The sequence below is a fragment of the Mustela nivalis genome (assembly GCF_964662115.1).
Source record: "Mustela nivalis genome assembly, chromosome: 14".
Lineage (NCBI taxonomy): Eukaryota > Metazoa > Chordata > Mammalia > Carnivora > Mustelidae > Mustela > Mustela nivalis.
In genome coordinates, this window is record NC_139033.1 from 92,174,744 (window position 1) to 92,194,605 (window position 19,862).

At 51.1% G+C, this 19,862-nt stretch overlaps 1 protein-coding gene across 8 annotated transcripts in view; it reads right to left on the bottom strand.

Moving 5' to 3' along the window:
• Positions 1–19,178, bottom strand: part of SGSM1 (small G protein signaling modulator 1) — a 90,097-nt gene extending 70,919 nt beyond the window's left edge. For 2 of the 8 annotated variants that reach the window (XM_082698815.1, XM_082698811.1), the window contains exons 1-2: positions 18,919–19,178; positions 18,756–18,799 (exon numbers count right to left, since the gene is read on the bottom strand). In XM_082698815.1, coding sequence (XP_082554941.1) covers positions 18,756–18,799; positions 18,919–18,937 — 63 coding nt within the window. In that variant the 5' untranslated portion in view covers positions 18,938–19,178. The remainder of the gene's footprint in view (positions 1–18,755; positions 18,800–18,918) is intronic. The other 6 variants (XM_082698814.1, XM_082698812.1, XM_082698810.1 and 3 more) reach the window with 4 other exon arrangements.
• Positions 19,179–19,862: the final 684 nt, after the last annotated feature.

The following is a 19,862-nucleotide window of genomic DNA, read 5'->3' on the forward strand; positions in this document are numbered from 1 at the left end:
AGTTCGGCCAGAGGCAAGAAGCCCCCCCTACCCGGAGCACACAGAGCGGCAGGGATGGAACCAGGCAGTCCCGCCCTGGAAAACCGCTCACTCCAGTGAGGTAAAGGTGGAACCAGTTAAGACAGGCATGGGCAGATGCAACGTGGCCAAGCAGAGCTGCTGACAGTGGGCCCAGCAGCCTTGGCCCTGACTGGGAGCAGGCTGCAGATACAGATGCTCGGCCTCGTACCCATGCAGTCAGCAGCTCAGGGCGGTTCATCAAGGGCTCCAAGGGATTCTCGTGCATGCTGGATTACAGCAGGGGATTTGAGGGGAGGATAGAAAACAAGGAGCTGTCCCAAAATCCTTAGGAAGATACTGAGCAGTCATGGCTCCTGCCCCTTCTGGGACCTTCCCCACACAGCTAGTCCCCCCTGACACCTCTCCCTGCCCCCAGGTCACACTAGGGAAGCTAACAGTTCCAGGTTTCCCACTATTACAACCACAGGGTGCTGCATCCTTTCCCCAACCCTGCCCCCACCCTGCCTTGGTCAAGAGTACTTGTATTAAATGCACCTTACTGTACTCAGTTTGGGGGAATCATCTGTTTCCTATTGTTACCCAGATTGTATATGCACATTGTCTAGAGTCCAAACTGCTGAGGGGAGGAGGTTGTCTGCTTATCACTGTGGACTCTGAAACTCAGCAAGGGTCATGCCCAAGGAAGGCTGGCTCCAGGCCTCTCGTTCTGGGGATGGATCTGGGGGTGGGGTGGGTGGTGCAGGGGGGTAGCCAGCACCTGTGGGTAGTACTCAGCCTAGGGAGGGGCTCAGAGAAGTGAGGTGCCTCCCCACCCTCACGGGCTCCCAGCTGTGGGCTAGAACGGGCCCCCAGAAGTTAATAACAGGCTGACAGCCTGAGGCCAGAAGAGGAAATTAAAAAGGCGGTGGGGTGGGGCCTCCACCGGAAGATTGGTGAGAGACTTACAGGGGAGGAAGAGGCTGTGTCCAGGCCTGTGAGGTGGGGGGCCATCATGGGAGCCTGATCTGATCTGCGAGCACAGGGTGGATGGCCACAGAAGGCCTCCGAAATTTAGCTCCACCTCCTTCCGTCTCTTGGGCTCCCAGGCATGCGCTTGGCCTTGGTCCACTGTGGAGGCCGACAGATGTGAGGGACCTCGGGGTGGTCTAGGGATGGCGGCAGTGGCAGCATGGCCCCCTGGCTCCCTGAAGCAGCCTCTGTGATTTCTCTAAGCTCTGGCCCTGGAATCATGCCTGATTCACGCAGCACAGTGGCTGAAGCTAGTGGGACTCTGGGGTCACACAGACCAGCGTCTGGGTTCCAGCTCAGTCCCTTGTGTCCAGGGGTGAGGATTAAATGGGCTGTTATTTACAAAAGGGCAGACCTGGCTAGCACACAGTAGGAGTTTTATGATGCTGAAGCTTGCTGCTCATTTTTTTTTTTCCTTTGAGCACTCACTGTGTTCCTGGGACTGTTTCCAGCATGACCACCTGAATGAAGTACGTTACCGAATTATTCCCATTTCACAGAAGGGGAAACTGAGGCAGGGAGCTATTAGTTAACCCACCCAAAGTCATGCAGAGGAGCCAGGATCAGACCCAGGGCCTTTATTCTAACAAATACTTTGTCTCATCACAGAAGCTGGAGGTCATTTTGAACAAAATACTTCTGTTATTGTCCAGCTTAGAGTGAGACCGTATGTTTACTGGGCATCTACCACGTGTGGAGTACTTTGTATAGAATACTTTATTTATTCTTCACAGGAACATCATTAGCCCCGCTTTAAAGACAGATAAATTGAGGCTCAGAGTTTATGCAATTTGCCCTAAGGTTACAAAACCAGGAAAGGGAGCAGTCAGGACTTGAACTCAGGTCAGCAATGCCTCCAGCCCTACCCAAAAATGGGTCAGGCCCTCTGAAACCCCAAGGTGCTGACAAACCTATGAAAAGTGGCTCCTCAGTCTCACCCAATGTGGGGACTAAAAAAGCACTGGGTGTCAGGACACTGCCAACCACGTCCTGTGGAGGCCTTTCCAGGGCAAGAGGACCTCAAAGGTCAAAGTGGTCAGGAAGCTTTCATCCCTGACCAGCATCCATTCAAGGAGACCTCCAACATTTGCTCACATTTCTCCAATGATGGGGAGCTCACTTTTTTTGGAACCAGTTTATTAGCTCTAATGATAGGATGTTAGGAGGCAGTTGAGAGGCTAAGAGCCAGAATGTGGAGACACCGACCTGGCATTGAATCCTTGACCACTCGTGATGCTGGACCCCCAGCTCATTGGGTAATGGGAGCCTTGAATGAGCCTGTGGAGACAGCACGGGGCACACAGCAGGGATTCTACGAAGAGGAGCCAGTCTTATATAACAGGGACAGCCCGGGTCATGGTCCAGGCGCCCAGTGGGTATTTGTGAGTGTGAGTTGGGAGAATGTACAGTTGCTAAGGGGCCCTTCAGCTCTATGCACCTACCCCAGCTTCCCATCCCTGTGTCTCTTCAGGACTTAGCTGGCCTCTGGGGCAGTGGCCTGGCCCCACCCCTCCACGTGGGACCTCTGAGCATCAGCCACTGCCCACCTTCGGGACCACCCTGCAACCACTCAGAAACCAGTCACGCCCTCCCACCTTCCACCTGCAAATATTTAAATAGCACAGAGGAGGAGTACTCTCTAGAGGGAGTCAGGCAGGGAAATGGGGCCAACCTCCAAAGCTGGAAGAGGGGCTCCTAGGGCTCCCAGGCCTGCTTTGTCTCCCCCCCCCAACCCCCTGCCACCTTCCTGCCACCTGTCCACCCCTATCCAGGTACCCTCACGCTGCCCACCTGGAACCCTGTCAGGTTCCAGATAAACTCACTACTGCCCCTGCCTCTCCAGGTAGTGCTATGCTCACCCCTTCTATGCCTGGAGAGGAAGAGTCCAGCCCAGTGAGCAGGGCTGTCCTAAGGATTATGAGACATGTTAGCAGAGGGCCCCAAACAGGACTGGGCACCCAGCTGGCACCACAGAAAGGGAGGCACCCGAGTGAAGTCAGTAAAAGTCAGCTCACGTGTCAACAGGCCCAGGTCAAATTCCAATTCTGCCATTGGCTGGGTGATCCCAGGCCTCAGTTTCTTCATCTGTAAAATGGAGATGATGCTCACACCACCTGTCAGGGCTGCTAGGTGTAGATTTCATGAAGGAACCATGCACAGCGCTCAGAATGGGGGCAGGGGCTCAGGACCACCACCCTATGGAAAAGAGAGCTTCACATATGGCACTTGTTACCTCTTCTGCCGCTGTATACGTTTGTTTAGAATTTATCATGGCCTGACTTTCACTATATATCTATGTGCTTATCTATTTAGTAGTGTACACCTCTAGGACAGTGCCGGGCAAACAGCAGGTACTTCATATATGCTGATGACCACTCTGATGATTCTAACAATGCTAACTCCAGCAGCTAATGCTTATCAAGTTTGATTCCAGGCAGTGTCTTTAAGTCCCTCTGACACGTGATCGCATTTGCTGTGTGTTCAAGGCCAGGGCAGGCAAACCTATTCTGTAAAGGGGCAGAGAGCAAACACATCAGGTTTACAGTAGGACTGCCAGAAAAATACAGGCTGCCCAGTGACATCTAAGCTTCCAATATGTAAGGAATTTCTTCTAGTGTTAAGGATGTACCAAATATTGCATGGACCCTATCCATACTAAAAGATTATTTGTTGTTTTTCTGAAATTCACATCTAAGCAGGCCATCTGGATTTTTATTTGCTAAATCCGTCAAACCAATTTGCAGGCCACATACAGCCTATGCCCCATCACCTCCTGTTTTCACAACCCTTTTTAGGATGTCAAAACTGTTCTTAGCTTAAGGGCGGATGCACACCCAGGCTGGATTTGGCCCACGGAGACCCCTGGTATAAAGCACCCAGCACTGTGCCTGTAGTGCACCTGCGGCCAAAATACAAACCAGCCGAGCTGCCACCTCAGTCCTGACTCAGAGCACACCATACCCTGGCTGGGGTCTCAGAGGGTTGGCAGCTGGCAGTGTAGGTGGGTGAGTAATGCTGAACCCCCAGCAGCTAATGAGATGGAGGCCCCCTGAGTCTCACGTCTGTGAGAAACTCACAGCAGAAAGGCCAGTTAATTTAGGATGTCTGGAGGGCCTTTAGGGTGGCATTAAAAATAGCTCTCAGTCCTTGGGCCAGGTGAGGAGGAAAGGGCAGTGAACAGAGGGCTGACTCTGCCTCCCATGCAGGCACTCTGGATGCTGAGGACAAGATGCCGGTGCCCTAGTAGGCCAGCGTCTCCAGCCCTGCCCTGGACCGCTGACCCTAAGATGCAGCTCCCCCAAGGCAGTGCCGTGGGATCTTCTGTGCCTTTGCTCACAGATGCCTTCTGCCAGGTGTCTTTCCCTCCATGCTCCAACTCACTAAGTGCAACTCAGGCTTCAGCCCAGATATCACCTCCTCCTCTTGAGAGCCTTCCTGGACTCTCCATACCCAAGCAGGGATAAATGTACCTCTCCCACGTTCTGCCAACACCTGCCTTCCCAGCACCTATCACATGAGACAAAGCTGTCCCTGATTCACTCATCATTTATGGAGCACCTCCTATGAGTTTGGTACAAGGTGACAAGCAGATAGAAGCCCTGTCCTCTTGGAGGTGACAATCCATCGAGATAGACATTAACCAAATCCAACAAATGGGGACATTACAACAAAAAGTGGGGCCAGTTCTCTGCAGCGAAAGAATGTGGTTCCATGAGAACAAATAACAAGGAAACCGGACCTGGTGAGATAGGTCAAGAAGTCAGGGAAGGCTTCCTGGAGGAGGTATAAAGTATAAACTCAAGATCTAAAGTATAAACAGAACTGAACTCTGCAGTCTGTGGTTTTTCCAAACTCTAAAGCAAAGGGGAAAAAAAGCGGTCCCCTGCAACTGCCCCCACAGAGCCACCATGGAGCTCAAAGGAAGGAACGGATGTAAGGACAGTGTGGCAGGGAAAAGTACTACATGGAAATAGCTGGCGGCTTTTTACTTTCTAATTTGTTATAGGTGGGGCACCCAGGAGGTGAGCTGGGAGAGGCTGGAACAGGGCTGCAAGCTGTGACTCTTTCCATTGTGTAGCCCTACCTTCCTTTTCTACCAAATCCTGTCCCTTCCCCTTCCTGCACCCAGCTCCACCAGTCACAGGTGCCATTCCTTCTTTGTGACTCACCATTCCCGTGCCCCGCCTTTGCTTTGTGCAGGCCCCTCCACCTGATATCCCCACCCACTCCTACTCCATCTCCAGCTCTGGAGAAGCCACCCCATCCTCCAGAACACACTCACTGAGGTGCCCCTTCTCCTCAGTGAGTTCTGGAGGATGGGGACCCCCCTGAGATCCCTGAGGGGGGTCCTGAGATACCCCCAAAGTTGATGTGATTCCTCCCTCTTCTAAGCTCTTATGGTCAGCCAGGAGCACTGGGCTCTCCAGGCAAACTTCCAGAATTCACACCCCAGCTCTTGCACACATGATCTTGGGCGAATTGTGTCCCTTCTCTGAACCTCAGCATTCCCACCAGTAAAATGGGTCTCAGCTATTTGCCTCACAGGCATAAGATAATACATCGAAAGCATTTAACAGGGTGGCAGCCCCAGAGTAAGTGCTTCAGATACTGATCAGATATTCACTGAACCTGGCACCATGCTTGGGGACATTATTTCATTTATCCCTCAGGGCAATTAGGTGAGATGGGTATGAGAACTCCATTTCACAGATAAGGAAACTGAGTCTTGGTGAAGTTAAATACTTGTCCAAGAGCACATGGCTTTTTTTTTTTTTTTTAAAGATTTTATTTATTTATTTGGCAGAGATCACAAGTAGGCAGAGAGGCAGACAGAGAGAGAGAGGAGGAAGCAGGCTCCCTTCCGAGCAGAGAGCCCGATGCGGGACTCGATCCCAGGACCCCGAGATCATGACCCAAGTCGAAGGCAGCGGCTTAACCCACTGAGCCACCCAGGCGCCCCAGCACATGGCTTTTGAATGGCAGAGTGGGGACTCGAACCCAAGACTAACTGTCCTTGCACTGAGCCTGGCACACAGCAGGTTCATTTATTCATTCAACACCGATGGGTGCATCCCACAAGCCAGGTGGGTGTTTCACATCCATGAACCCAAAGATTCACAACAAGCATGCAATGTGGGTATCACTATTGTTATTCTATTTTCCCAATGAGGCAGGTGACCTAGGAGGGACAGAGACCATCTGGCCCAAGAAGAGGTTGGGATTAGAATCAAGGTCTCCTGCTCCAAAGTTCCAGGTGGCCAGTGCACCTGCTTCCTCAGCCCCATACAGCCAAGTGTCATAGTCATGGCCAACTGCTACCCACGTCCAAGTCCTAGGGCACCAGCCGGCTCCACCTCTGTCCTGCCATGACCTTTCATCCCTGATCTCCCCCAGGTATGCCCAGCGCCTCATGGCTCCCTCTCCCTGCTGCACATCGGCTTCCAAAGGAGAATCATGATCACAAAGGGAAAGCGTCCAACCTGAAATGCTTATTACTGAATGAAAGAAGCCAATCTGAAAAAGGCTACATGCTGTACAATTCTAGCTGCAGGACATTCTGGAAAGAGTAACACTATGGAGACGGTGAAAAGATCAGTGGTTGCCAGGGGTTAGAGGGAGGGACGGATGAATAGGCAGAGCACAGAGGATTTTTAGGGCAGAAAAAGAGATGTATAGGAAATCTCAGTACTCTCTGTTCAATTTCCACTGTGAAGCTAAATCTGCTGTTAAAAAATAAAGTCTATAAAAAAAACAAGAAAAAGAAGAAAGGAAAAAGGAAATATCCTTCCTGTGTTCTGGGGCTAGTACAGGATGTCAGCATGTGTGCCATGCTGTGGCACACGGGTGAATTGCCTCCTCCCAGATGGGGTTCTCCATGCCCTCAGACCATCATGGCCTGCACTGGGCTGGGGTCTTCTCAGACAAGGGGTCTGCAGGGGTCTGGCACTCAGCAGGAGTGCAGCAGCTGCTGGTGGATGGATGGATCAGAGCTTCCTCTCCTGGACTTCCAGAACAGACCTGCCCCACCCTCCCACCCACATCCTTCCACCCCTGCCCTCCACATCCACACAGATGGAAGACGAAAGCCAAGACACAGGACAGTCCTTCTGCAGCCCCATCTGTGCGGTGGGAGAGAGCAGGGGGCCAGGGAGGGGGTTCCTGTAAGTGATGTCGCCACGGCTCGTGGATTTCGGAGGGCTAGAAAAGTCCTCCCTCCCGTACCTCCTTGTTGACCTGCCCTAAACGTGACTGTGGGCCTTGCAAGCAAAAAGCAAAAGCCTTTCTCTTTCACTGGGCAGCTGCTAGGCTGGTCCCAGTTAATGGTTTACTAGGATGCTATAAATAGGCACCACGCATCGTTCCATGCGCCAACCTGCTCTGACCTGGAAGCTTGACGTTCTGGACACTGAGGATGGGTTTCCGACACACAGGCCTCCCCTCACAGCCCTGCACGGGTGTTCAGACCCCCCCCTGACAAAGAGGTCCCCCCGCCCCTGCTGCCATGCCTGGTTCTGGGGCATCTATCTGAAGGCATCTTGTCAAAAAGTTCCTTCCAGCCCCACTCCCACACATGACCACTCAGGGAGATGATAGAGCTGTGCAGAGTCAATCCCCCGCCGCCCCTCCACTCCCAGAGGAAACGGCCTGCGTGTCTCACATTCCCAGCTCACCCCCTGGAGACCAGCCAGCATTCTCCTGGGGGCTCTGCCTGCTGCGGGAGGCGGCTCCCCTGACAACGCGCCTCGCTTCCACAGACCCATGGGCCTCGTAGATGAGGAAGGCACACACAGAGTCTGGAGCAGCCTCGATTCTCTTTGCGGGTCTGAGCAGCTGCAGGAAAGAAGAGCCAGAATTCCCAGAAGGTTGCTTCAAACATGCACAGGGTGTACCAGGAAACACACAAACTGCCTCTAGCCTAGCTTAGGAGGGAAAGCAGTCCAGGGTCGCATCCAAGGGCTGGGTTAGGACATTGGCTCTGCCCCCTTCACCAGCTGTGTGACCTTGGGTAGATCATTTCACTTCCTCCATCCGTCCATGTACCCACCTGTAAAGGGAGATAATAAACTGGACCTACCCTCCTGAGATGTTTTAAGGATTAACTGTGTTAATGAATGTAAAGCACTTAGCATAATGTCTAGGGCACAACGGAACTTTCTGGAAATGCTCTAAGCCTGTGTTGTCCAAAGTGGGATCTCTAGCCACGTGGGGCTGTTGTGCACTTGAAACTCGGCTAATGCAACTGAGCGACAGGATTTTTTATTTAATTGAGTTTTACTTAAATGTAAGGAGGCACATGGGACTAGTGGCTCTCATTGGACAGTACAGGTCTGGAACACAGCAGGTGCCCAATAAATGCTAATTATGATTATTATTAGGGGTGGTTGTGATTGGAGGGCTCACTGAGTTAGAGATTAGGGAGGATTTCATTTCTGAGTGAGCCGAGGTCGGGTCAACTGTATTCCTCTTCACATCCCAGCATCTTGCCAGGCAGTTCTAAACCACTTTGGATTTGGGGGGGCTGTGGACTCCTTAGAGGTACTGAGAATACTGTCTTCCTACAGCAAGTACAACTTCAGGGCTCTGCATGATGCTGGAGTAGAATCTCTGATTCCACAGACACCCAGCACCTAGTAGGCCCTCAAGTAGCACTTTCAAGAGGACTGGGGCAACCTCCGCACTTCAGGGCTGGGCTCCAGATGCTGCACCTTCATCCTATCCAGGTGGACATCTGTGGCTTTTCTGCCTGGTTCCCATGTCCCTGTCTGGTCACTTTACCCTGACACTCCCTGGGGTCCCCTCTCTCACTCTCACTGGGCTTAAGCCCCACCACACTGTCCCTCTAGGCCCAGCCTAGCAGAGCAATGCACCCAACAGCCATTGATGCAAAAGGTACATGTGACCCAGCTGGTCCGATGAGACCTAATCCTAAAAGTTCCCGGAGAACCATGGGGAAGAGGAAGCTCTCTGTTTGCTGATGCCAAGCTGGCAGGTTGTACCCTGAGAGCTGCTGGGGCAATGCTTTCCCTCCCCACACAGACAGGCAAGGCAGAAAGCCAGCATAGAGACATGAAAACAGACAGGGTCCTGATGACATCATCGGAACCCCTAGATAGAGCCGTACCTGAAGCTGGATGGACTCCAAATTCCAAAACGTCTGAACCAATGAATTGATTTTTTTTTTTTAAGCCTCTCTTTCCCTTTTGGTTTTATGTTTATATATGTATTTATTGTTCTAGCTGGTTTTGTTAGCAAGTTATTACTCAAATTGAAATGGGTATAGCTAGCTAAAAATTCCCTGCTATGCTGCTTCTCAGTTGTGTGACCTTGGTCCAGTTTTATTTTTTTTAGACTATTTACTTATTTATTTATTTGAGAGAAAAAGAGGGAGAGCAACAAATAAAGGGTAAGAGCAGAAAGGAGATGAGAGAAACAGACTTTCTGTGGAGCAAGAAGCCCGACACGGGGCTCAATCCTAGAATCCTGAGATCATGACCTGAGCCGTAGGTAGACACATAACTGACTGAGCCACCCAGGCAGCTCAGGTTAACCTCTCTCAGCTTCAATTTCCTTCATCAGTAGAGCTGCTATTTGTACCTAGTCTAAAGGAAGCTTGCTTGATGCATTAAATGAGATCAAACAAAGCAATTTAGAACAGCATTTAATAAATGGTGGTTGTAAAGATATCTTTATGTCTAAAAAAGGGGGGGGGCAAAAATGCATGATAGTTGCTATAATTCTAGCTTGCTAATTAAATGTTATTTACTAAGTAATAAAAATTAAAGGAGAATCATTCAACGTCCCAGGTATCACCAAGTCTCTTCACTCTTGGGACTTCTGTTATTTGATTTTTAAATGGGAACTGTTAAAGTAACTGTTACTGCCCTTTATAAACCTGAGTTCCTTCAAGGTACGCCAAAGACAAAGCACAAGAATCTATTCATGTCTTGTCTTTCTGTATGACTGAAAGAAAAATACGCTGCCTCCCATTGGAGTTCAGCACTCTTAGCTGCTCAGAGCTAAGAGTGGGCTCAGAGCAGCCAAGTGGTGGGGCCAGCAGGCTGATGAGGGGGTTGGACCTTCCTTGGCTGAGGGATTACCTCCATGAGGCCAAGGAGCCACCAGACCCAGAGGGAAGATCCCACTGCCCACCTCAGGATGGCAAGGCAGCCAGGCAAGACTCAGCTTTCCTGGCCCCCCTTCAAGGGCTCATTCCTCCGGACTCCCATGAAATAACCTCTCCCCAGCCTGTGGCTGCTGCACCCCCAGCCCAGGGCTTACCCACAGAGAGCCAGATCCCACGCCAAGAACATCTGCAAGTTCAGATGTGCCTGACCAGAAAGGGCAGCACAATGTCCTTCTGCAACTGAGTTCTGTCTTACTCTTAAATGGGTGAGCCAAGCAGTATGCCAGGGCCCTTCATGAATACTGGTGAATTCCCAGGAATGATGGCATAATAGCAGTGCTGCGTGGTACAGGGTACGCTTGTCATCTGATGCCCAAGGATGCCGGAGTCAGAGAGGTTCATGCGTCCGCTAAAGGACAGGGCCAGAACTTTAACTCAAGGTGGTCCGGTTCCAAAGCTTGGACCTTTCCCCAGTTCCACATACTCAGGGTATCTCCTAACCGTAAGTAGGTCATCAGTTTCAGCTCTGGAGTAATGCAGAGCAGGGTTCTAGGGCCAGAACCTCATGCTGTACTACTGACAATGTCCATGACCTTTGGCAACTTACTTGCCATCTCTGCATGTCAATATCCTTATCTTTAAGGGACAGCCTTTTTACCACTTCAAGCAGTGGCATCAGGACAACAGAACAAAGTCATCTATATAAAATGTCCAGTAAATGCTGCTTAAGAAACAAATAAAAAAAAATGTTATCCCATTAGAATGCCTTTCATTGACCCTTGTTTTCCCTGAGTGGAATGAAGGCTCCTGAAGAGTTTCATCAGCTACTGAGTTTTTAATAGGTCTTAAGTATAGGCTTGGCAACTTCGGAGTTGACAAAATGCAGAGAGACTTGGCTCTCAGAAAGAGATGCTGGCCAAATTTGATGGCTCAAGGTTCTTAGAATCCTGGGGCCATCCAACCTTGTCTACTTAGAAAGCAGAATGACATAGGGAAAAGGGACCCGTTCGGAGGCCACAGATGCTTAGGGGCAGAGTTGGGACAGGGCTCCAGTGTTCTCCCTTCCCATCCTGGGGTCTGCAGACCCATCAGGGTGACAAAAATGCCCTTTCCTACCTGCCAACCAGCAACAGAGGTGACCAGCCTCTCCCGGAGCCCCTCATGAAGTCACTGTAGGGGAGACCCAGCCAGACCATGCAGGAGACATAACCACGCCGTAAGTCCTCTGTCACCCTCGTCACATCTGACCATGTGCTGAAACCCAGGCTCTGCACCAGCAGGAGCTCCCGGAAGCCACACTGCCAGAGCCCTGAGAAAAGCATCAAACGCACAGCACGGCTGTGGCTGCATGATTCATGAGGAGAAACTGCCATCTTAAGCCTGGAAACACGACACATGCAAACTGATCTGAGTCAACCCTATAAGCATCAGAGAGCCCAGAAATATCTGTACCGTTTTCCTGCATCCATGTGACTGGCAAGCATTTCTGGAACCCCTTCTTGGCTGGTGGGGTAGCTGGGCAAAGTTGGGGGGCTCTGGTTTCTAGCCTGCATATTGAAAGCTCAGAAAAGAACAAGATGTTTCCTCTCTTGCTTAATGACCTTGTGCCCCCATTCGTCCCCCGCATTTATCACTAGCCTATAACCTGAGCAGTCTACAACATGGGTAAATTCCTATTCCCCCCACCCCTCGTTCAAAATCCTCCCATGGCTGCTATCTCATGTCTGAGGGCCATACAACCCTGAAGGAGCAGCCTCCTGTTCTCTCTTTGACCTCATCTCCTCCTCTACTCTGTTCACTCCACTCCAGGCTCCTTGGCCTCCTTGCCCTTCATTGCTCCTGACTCTGCGCCTTTGCATATGCTGTTCCCTCTGTCAAGAACACTCTTCCTGCAGATGTCAGTAGGGTTCTCTCCTTCCCTTGAGGTCCTTGCTCAAATGCCATTATATCAGAGAGGCCATCCCTGACCACCTCCTCTGGAGAACCCTCCTCTCCACTCCCTTTCCAGCTTTATTATCCTCACAGTACTTGTGGCTTCTAATACAGGCATACTTTGCTTTATTGTGCTTTGCAGACACTACTTTTTTTTTTTTTCTTTTCTTTTCTTTTCTTTTTTTTTTCTAACAAATTGAAGGTTTGTAGCAATCCTGCATTGAAAAAGTCTAACAACATTTGCTCACTTCCTGTCTCTGTGTCACACTCTGGTAATTCTAACAATATTTCCAAACTTCTCTTTATTATTATATTTATCACAGTGATCTGTTATCAGTGATGATGACTCCCTGAAAACTCAGATCATGGTTAGCAATTTTTTAGCAGTAAAATTTTTTTTGTGGGGGGAAGCCTGTATCTCCTACTTAAAATGTATACAATATGGGATGCCTGGGTGGCTCAGTCAGGCAAACATCTGCCTTCTGCTCAGGTTGTGCTCCTGGAGTCCCAGGATCAAGTCCCACATGGGGCTCCCTGCTCCACAGGGAGTCTGCTTCTCTCTCTGCCCTCACCCCACTCGCCTCCCCTCTCTCTCTCAAATAAATAGATAAAATCTTTTTAAAAATGTATACAATATATTTAAAGTATATACAATGTATATAATAAGATAAAAATATAATTTATATAATAACATAACAGTATTTCTTTTTTTTTTTAAAGATTTTATTTATTTATTTGACAGAGAGAAATCACAAGTAGATGGAGAGGCAGGCAGAGAGAGAGAGGGAAGCAGGCTCCCTGCTGAGCAGAGAGCCCAATGCGGGACTCGATCCCAGGACCCCGAGATCATGACCTGAGCCGAAGGCAGCGGCTTAACCCACTGAGCCACCCAGGTGCCCCCATAACAGTATTTCTAAGTTAAGATATATACATTGGTTTTTTTGAGACACAATTCTTTTGTACCCTTAACTGACTACAGCATAGTATAAACATAACTTTTATATGCACTGAAATACCAAAAAACTCCTTTGACTCAATTGATCACAATATTTGCTTTCTCCTGGTGGCCTGGAATAGAATCCAAAACATCTCCAAGGTGTGCCTGCATATATTTATTGTTTATCTATCTGTCCCCCAACTGAACTATTTGCTTCATGATAGCATGTGAGCAAGGATGCTGCTTTGCTCCTTCTCTACAGTTCCTAGAGCAGTACCTGGTATATAGTTGATGCTCAATAAATATTTGTGGAAGAAAGGAAGAAGTAAAGAAGGAAGGGATGGAAGGAGGGGCGGGGGGGGGGTAAGAGGTGGGCAGAGAAGGAGAGAGGAAGGAGAAAGTTTTCTTCCAAGAAGTGGCAAAAGTCTCCCTCCTGGCCCCTGTTATCAGCTGACACTTTCTGAAGTCCAAGTCCAACCAAGACCCTCCCTGCTCCTAAGTCTTCTCCAGCTCCACACTATCTGATGGAGCAAATGTTGCAGCCTGGCAATTCACAGCCCCGAACAGGCTGTGGCAAATGGACCTGTCCTGCCTCATCTCTTCCCCTACACTCATCTGACCCTAAGCCATGTTTCCCGGGACTTGATGAACCTCTGTGAGGCCACCCTTCAGAGCCAGACGAAGAAGGATTTGAATCCTGGCTTCTCCATGGGCTGGCTGTGCAACCTTAAAGGGGGCTGCTTAACCTCTCTGTGCCTCCAGCTCTTCCTTTATCAAGCAGATAATCATTTTCCCTCTCAGGGCTGTCGTGGAGCATGTCGGAAGGAACGTCTGGGGGTGCACTCAGCACATGGTCTGCACAGAAGTTTCTCAATCACAACCACGGTGCAATTCTGGGCTAGACACATCTTTGTGGTGGGGAGGCTATCCTGGGCACTGTGGGAAGCTGAGCAGCATTCCTGGACTCTCCCCACTAGATGCCAGCAGGACCCCCAGTTTTGACAACCAGAAATGGCTCCAGACATAGCAAATGTCCCCTGGGGTAGGACTGCTGGATTCAGCAATACATACCGAGACTAAATAAATAAATAAATAAATAAAAGTATTTACTGTGGGGGCGCCTGGGTGGCTCAGTGGGTTAAGCCGCTGCCTTTGGCTCAGGTCATGATCCCAGGACAGGATCGAGCCCTGCATCGGGATCAAGCCCTGCATCGGGCTCTCTGCTCAGCAGGGAGCCTGCTTCCTTCTCTCTCTCTATGCCTGCCTCTCTGCCTGCTTGTGATCTCTCTCTGTCAAATAAATAAATAAAATCTTTAAAAAAAAAAGTATTTACTGTGTATGGGGAATTCAAATTTAACTGTATGACCCATGTTATCAGGCAACCCTACCCGGGGGAGGGGGGCAAGTTGTCACCCCTCTTTCATTGAGCACCCCTGGATTAAAGTGGAAGCACCACGGGGGTCTTAGTAGAAACATGGGTTGGTTCTCTCACTTTCCTCCAATCTTCTTAGGGTGTGATGCCCTCCTCCCCCGTCCCATTACCCCCACAGAGGAGGGCTGGGAGGCATAGCTCCCCAAACTCAGCCACTGTGATAAGGGCTCCCCATGGCAGCTCTTACACCAGACCCAGTTGGCAGAGGTACACGGAGTGTCCTCTCCATGACCCGACTCGTCCCCCTGTCTCCTTCCCAGGGTCTCTCCTCCTGCCCTCCAGCAGCAGCCTTCTCCCTTCCAATTAAGAGGCCTCCCAAGCCCAGCACCAGGCAAGAAAACAAGGCAGTTAGTCACTTTGCTTCCCTTATCAACTCCTCGGTCCCGTGGCTGGCTCCTTTAATGGCAGTTGTCATGGCAACAAGAAGCTAGTCCCCACAGCTCTGGGAACCAAAACAAAATTAAGGGGTGGAGACGGGAGAGGAAAAGAGGGGAGGGTGAAACAAGCAAGGAAGGAGCCTGGATGGAGCTGGTTGGGTTTAAGTGGAGGAAATTGTACCCGAGCGGAGGCCACCATGTCTCCAACTTTCCCTTGGCAACATTGGGGAGACAGAAAAAATAAGATGTCTGCCCAGAAGCAGCACAGCCTAACATAGTGGGCGTTTCCACGTGGCTTATCCTGACAGGTGAGTAATCTTCATCCTCATAATAAATAAACTGAAACTCAGGAACCTTGTGAAGGTAAAGACAGATGCTTGTCTAAGACTGTACAACCTACAAGCCGTCAAGTTAGTTCCACCCTCTACCTCCATATAGCTCATGTCCTCCCCACTCCTCTGCTTCTGCTTTTAGGGTAAGACCACATGCTCTGCCCCTCTGCATTTCGCACCCAGCCACTTCCCCAGTCTGTTCATCTCTCAGGTTCATGGTGCTCCCTCCAGCCACAGTCTTCGTATATGCTGTTCCCTCTGCCAGGAAGGGTTTTCCTCTCTATCTTCCCAACTCCCACCTCCACCTAGAAGGTTTACTCATCGCTCATGTATTTTCTTAAACATCCCTTCCTCCAGAAAGCCTTCCTGGGCCACCTGCATGAGGTTAATCACACTGTTGTGTGTTCTTGTGGTGCCAAGCGTCTCTACTTCACGCTTTGGTGCAAAGCCTGTCATGATCCCTTGAATTACAGTCAGAATGTCTATTGGGGGTCTGTCTACCATACCGGATGTCAGCCCCAAGAGGGCAACACTTGTCTTGTTTGCTGCTGTAGCCACAGAGCCCAGCCCGGTGTCTGGCACACAGACGCTGCCCTAAACATACCGGAATTTAAACCCAGCTCTGGGTGAGCCCAAAGCCCCTTTCTGACCTGCTTCATGGTTACTGGGTCATACTGGCTCCCAGAGTCAGCAATGGACAGAGCTCCCAGCCTCACGGACTCTGCTGGCCTTTGCGGTTTCTGTGGCTCAGCCCAAACTTGCACACCTTATCTAAGGAAACTGATTGTTAAGCCACCTTCCAGAAAGAATGATGGGAGTTGCCTCTGGCAGGCATGTGGCTCCTCTGAACCCAGAAAGATGGGGGGAAAAAGGAAGAGCAGACTTGACTTCCAGATTTCCAGGCAAAGAGCTTCCCTCCACCATTCCACTGGAGACAGGCTCTCTGATACTGGGAAGAGAAGCTCCCCAAAGAGGTTGTTAGAGTAAGGAAAGGAGATAAGAGGTCTGCTTTGGTGGGGCATGGACTTGTCGCCATGCCCTTGGGGGCACCCATGCTGAACAAAGACTTCATAGAAGACCTGAACTTGTCTTCTCTTTACTGGTTCTGTACCTTTGAGACATCACTTACTCCGTCTGGGCCATTTCAGCTCTGTACGATGGAAATCATGCCACCCATGCTGAGACTCTGGTGCCATGTAGACATGGAAGGGCACATTTGGGATATGGGAGGTAAGAGCCTGGCTCTGATGTCAGACAGACCTGGTGGTTTAAGTCCTGGCTTTGGACCTTCCTGGCTGCGTTCCCTTGAGCAGCTCATACCTCCTCTCCAGGCTTGGTTTCCTTGGTCCATAAAATATGAACAATCTCAGTCACCTCATAAAGTTACTATGTACATCGGGTATGGCACAGAGTAGCCCCCACTATATGGAAACCCTGATTATTGAAATAACCCAAGAAAAGTAGAATTTAGAATCAGTCACCAACTTGTGACCATAACCCTTGCCTTCTGGCTGCAGGTTATATACTGCTTGAGGCCCTTTACCCAAACTTGCAAGGTTCTGTCCCTGACCCCTTCAGGCACCAAGCAGGGTGCCAAGGGATCCCTCTGATCAGGTGACGGCTTTGGCCTTATGCCAGGTAGAGAGTTCATTCCAAGCCCCAAACTTGGCGGCTCCCAGGAGAGAGGATGCAAGCCCACAACTCTGGTCACCAGGGGCAAAGTATCCCCCACAGCCTGCCACTATCCCAAACTAGACTAACATGGGTGGGATCTCTAAGAACAGTGGAACAATACCTCTTTCTCCAGATGTGGAAACTGAGTCCTTGAGAGGGCACAGGGACTTGGCCAGGGCACTGAGGGAGCTGCTGGCTGAGCTGGGACCAGGGCCCCAGCTGAACACTGCCCAGAGGCACTGTCCTCCCCATCGCCATTCCAGGTGAAAATATCTGGGAAGCACAAATTGACCTAAACTAACTAGATTTAGTTAAACAATGAACAAACAGGTTCTACAGACACCCTCCCCTGACACAGACATCAGACTATTGTAGGTCTGTGGGTTTTGTTGGAAGGATGGTCTATCCAGACAGAGCTTTCTTCAGGTCCCCACAGTGCTTCTAAGAGGGCTAAACTGAAAAGTTCTGGGCCTTTCTGAGGAATTCACATATCCTTTTATGCATCCTTATTCAGAAATCCTGGAGTGTACAACCAGCCCAGGAGCTGATTCTTTAAACAACGTGGGACATGCCACACACAGAGATCTATACACAGACATACGCCCATGCTTTCCAAGGAGGTTAGGGACAGCAACAGGTCCCAGCATCAAGGCTGTCTTTGATGGCTATCTGCCACCATGTGGTGAGGGCCTTCTTGGTGCTTGGTGCTGACACCAAAGGCTGATACCCTCAACACACACACACACACACACACACACACACACACACAGAGGCAAAGGAATCAGGCCAGCCCCGGAGGTCTGCAGCCATTCCTGGTCTCAGGCTAAAGACCCAAGATAGGTGATCAGCTCAGCAGTGATGGGGTCCCAGGGTGAGGTATGTGAAGTGACATAAGAAAGGCAAGATACACACACACACACACACACACACACAGTTACACATACATGGTCACAGCCTCACACACATACACAGAGACTCATGCATCACAAAGATACACATCATAGTCACAAAAATGGATAAACAGACACATGTACACACAATATGGAGATGCACTTGGGTATCTCCAGACAGATGCATAGACATTCTCAGACACACACACTCACAGCCACATATCCTCACCCACACAGGCGTGAGTGTGCTCTACACACACACACACACACACACACAGTCCGAGCACCTAAATGCTTCCCAGGAGCCCATGCTTATAGATTCACCCCTTGCGGGAAGTCAAGTGCTATTAACTAAAGGCTAGACCTGGCTCCCATCTGGCCCCAAGGAGAGAGAAGGGACAGAAGGGCAGCTGAGCTGGGACTGATTCTGCGTGTGGGGGGTGGGGGGGGTGGGAGGGAACCCACCTGCCATGAGGCCTTGGCACATGCCCACAAATGAAGTAAGCCACTGACTAGGGACTTCCAGGGAGGGAGTCCCCTGGCTCCTGGGGATGGCTCAGAGGACTGAGAATTGGGGGAAGGGGGAATGGAGGATTGTTATTTTCCCAAAGTGAACCTTTCCCCTCTTCCGAAGTCTGGTCCTCCTTCTGCAGCCCCATCCAGGCCCCGCATTTTCCAATACGTCCAGTCAGCCCCCCCAGGTGCTTGCCTCCCCTTAGTGAGACCCACCCATTTGCTCCTTCACAAGAGGGGTTCCTACCCAGGCACATCCAGGTGTACCCCACACCTGGGGGGCCCTCCTGCTGCATCCAGAGCCCCCCCAATACCGGAGGCTCCCACCCCCAAACTCACTGGCCTCCAGTTCCGCAGGAGGTAAATACCTACCCCATGTGAGCCCCACACCGGAGGTGCCGCCCCCGCTGCCAGGAGCCACCACTCCTTTAGAGACCTTCCCCGGCGTAGGGGTGCGGGGTTGCAGCAGCCCCCTCCCTCAAGGTCGCGACCCCCGCGCCGGCCCGGGTACCTACCTCCTTCTTGACAGTGCGCAGCAGCCTCTGTCGCGTGTCCGCTTCTGTGGGACGAGATGGGGGACGGCCGGTCAGCCCAGCGCTGAAGGCGGAGGCCCGGGGCTGTCCTCCCGCCGCCTCCCCCCGCACCCCCCCGTCACCCCTGCGCCCCACGGCCCCTTACCCGGGGGGCCCGAGGCCATGGCGGTGAGCGCTGCGTTCCCGGTCAGGCCGCCAGCTGAGGCTGCTCGCTAGCTCTGCTGCTGCAGCCGCGGCGGGGCGGGGCCCAGCGCCGGGTGACGTAAGGACCCGCCGCGCCGCTGCCCCGCCCCTCCAGAGAGCAGCCGCTGCGCGTCCGGGTTCCTGGCGGGAGGTTCCTCTGGTGCCAGACGCAGGCTCAGGTCCCAAGGCCAGCGCCCCGCCCTCTGCAGAAGCTCCGCCCCCTTCCGCCTTGGCACCCGGCGCCCCAAGTCCCTCACAACCTCTATTGGGCAGGGCAGGGAGGGATCCTTTATTGGAGATCGGCTCTGTGCCAGGCTCCAGGAAGCGGAAGGAGATGGAGGGACTGCTACTGATGCTCTGAGCCTCAGGGGTTTCGCCTTTGAAATGGATATAATTTGATAACATAGGAATGATATGAGACTCAAATAAGAGTGAAGATAAAGCACTTAATGGAGACCGAGGAAAAAAGACCAGCAACCGTAGAAGATAGCTGCTGTTGTTATTGTTATTGTTATTATTATTAGGAGTCTTGCAAGATATGGCCAGGCCTTAAGTGGCTCCCTCCCCACATGCAGATTATTGGGAAAGATCTTCGCAGGACCCTAATAGGGCACCTGTGAGCCAGGACCTCCAGGGCCAGGCAGGCAATGACCTCTTTGGGACCAGCACTTGTTCCACCAAGTTCCTGACCACGGCCACCGAGACTGCGACTCGGGTCTACAAACATTTATTGAGCACCTACCATGCGTCAGGTTATTGTGCTGAGGATACCAAAGTGAGCAACTCAGACAAAAGCCTGCCCTCACAGGGCTTAGAAGGCAGAAAACAAAATAAATAAACAGATCATGCGGCATGTTGGAAGTTTCTGGAGAAAAATTACATAGGCAAAGTAGACAGGGAGGGCCC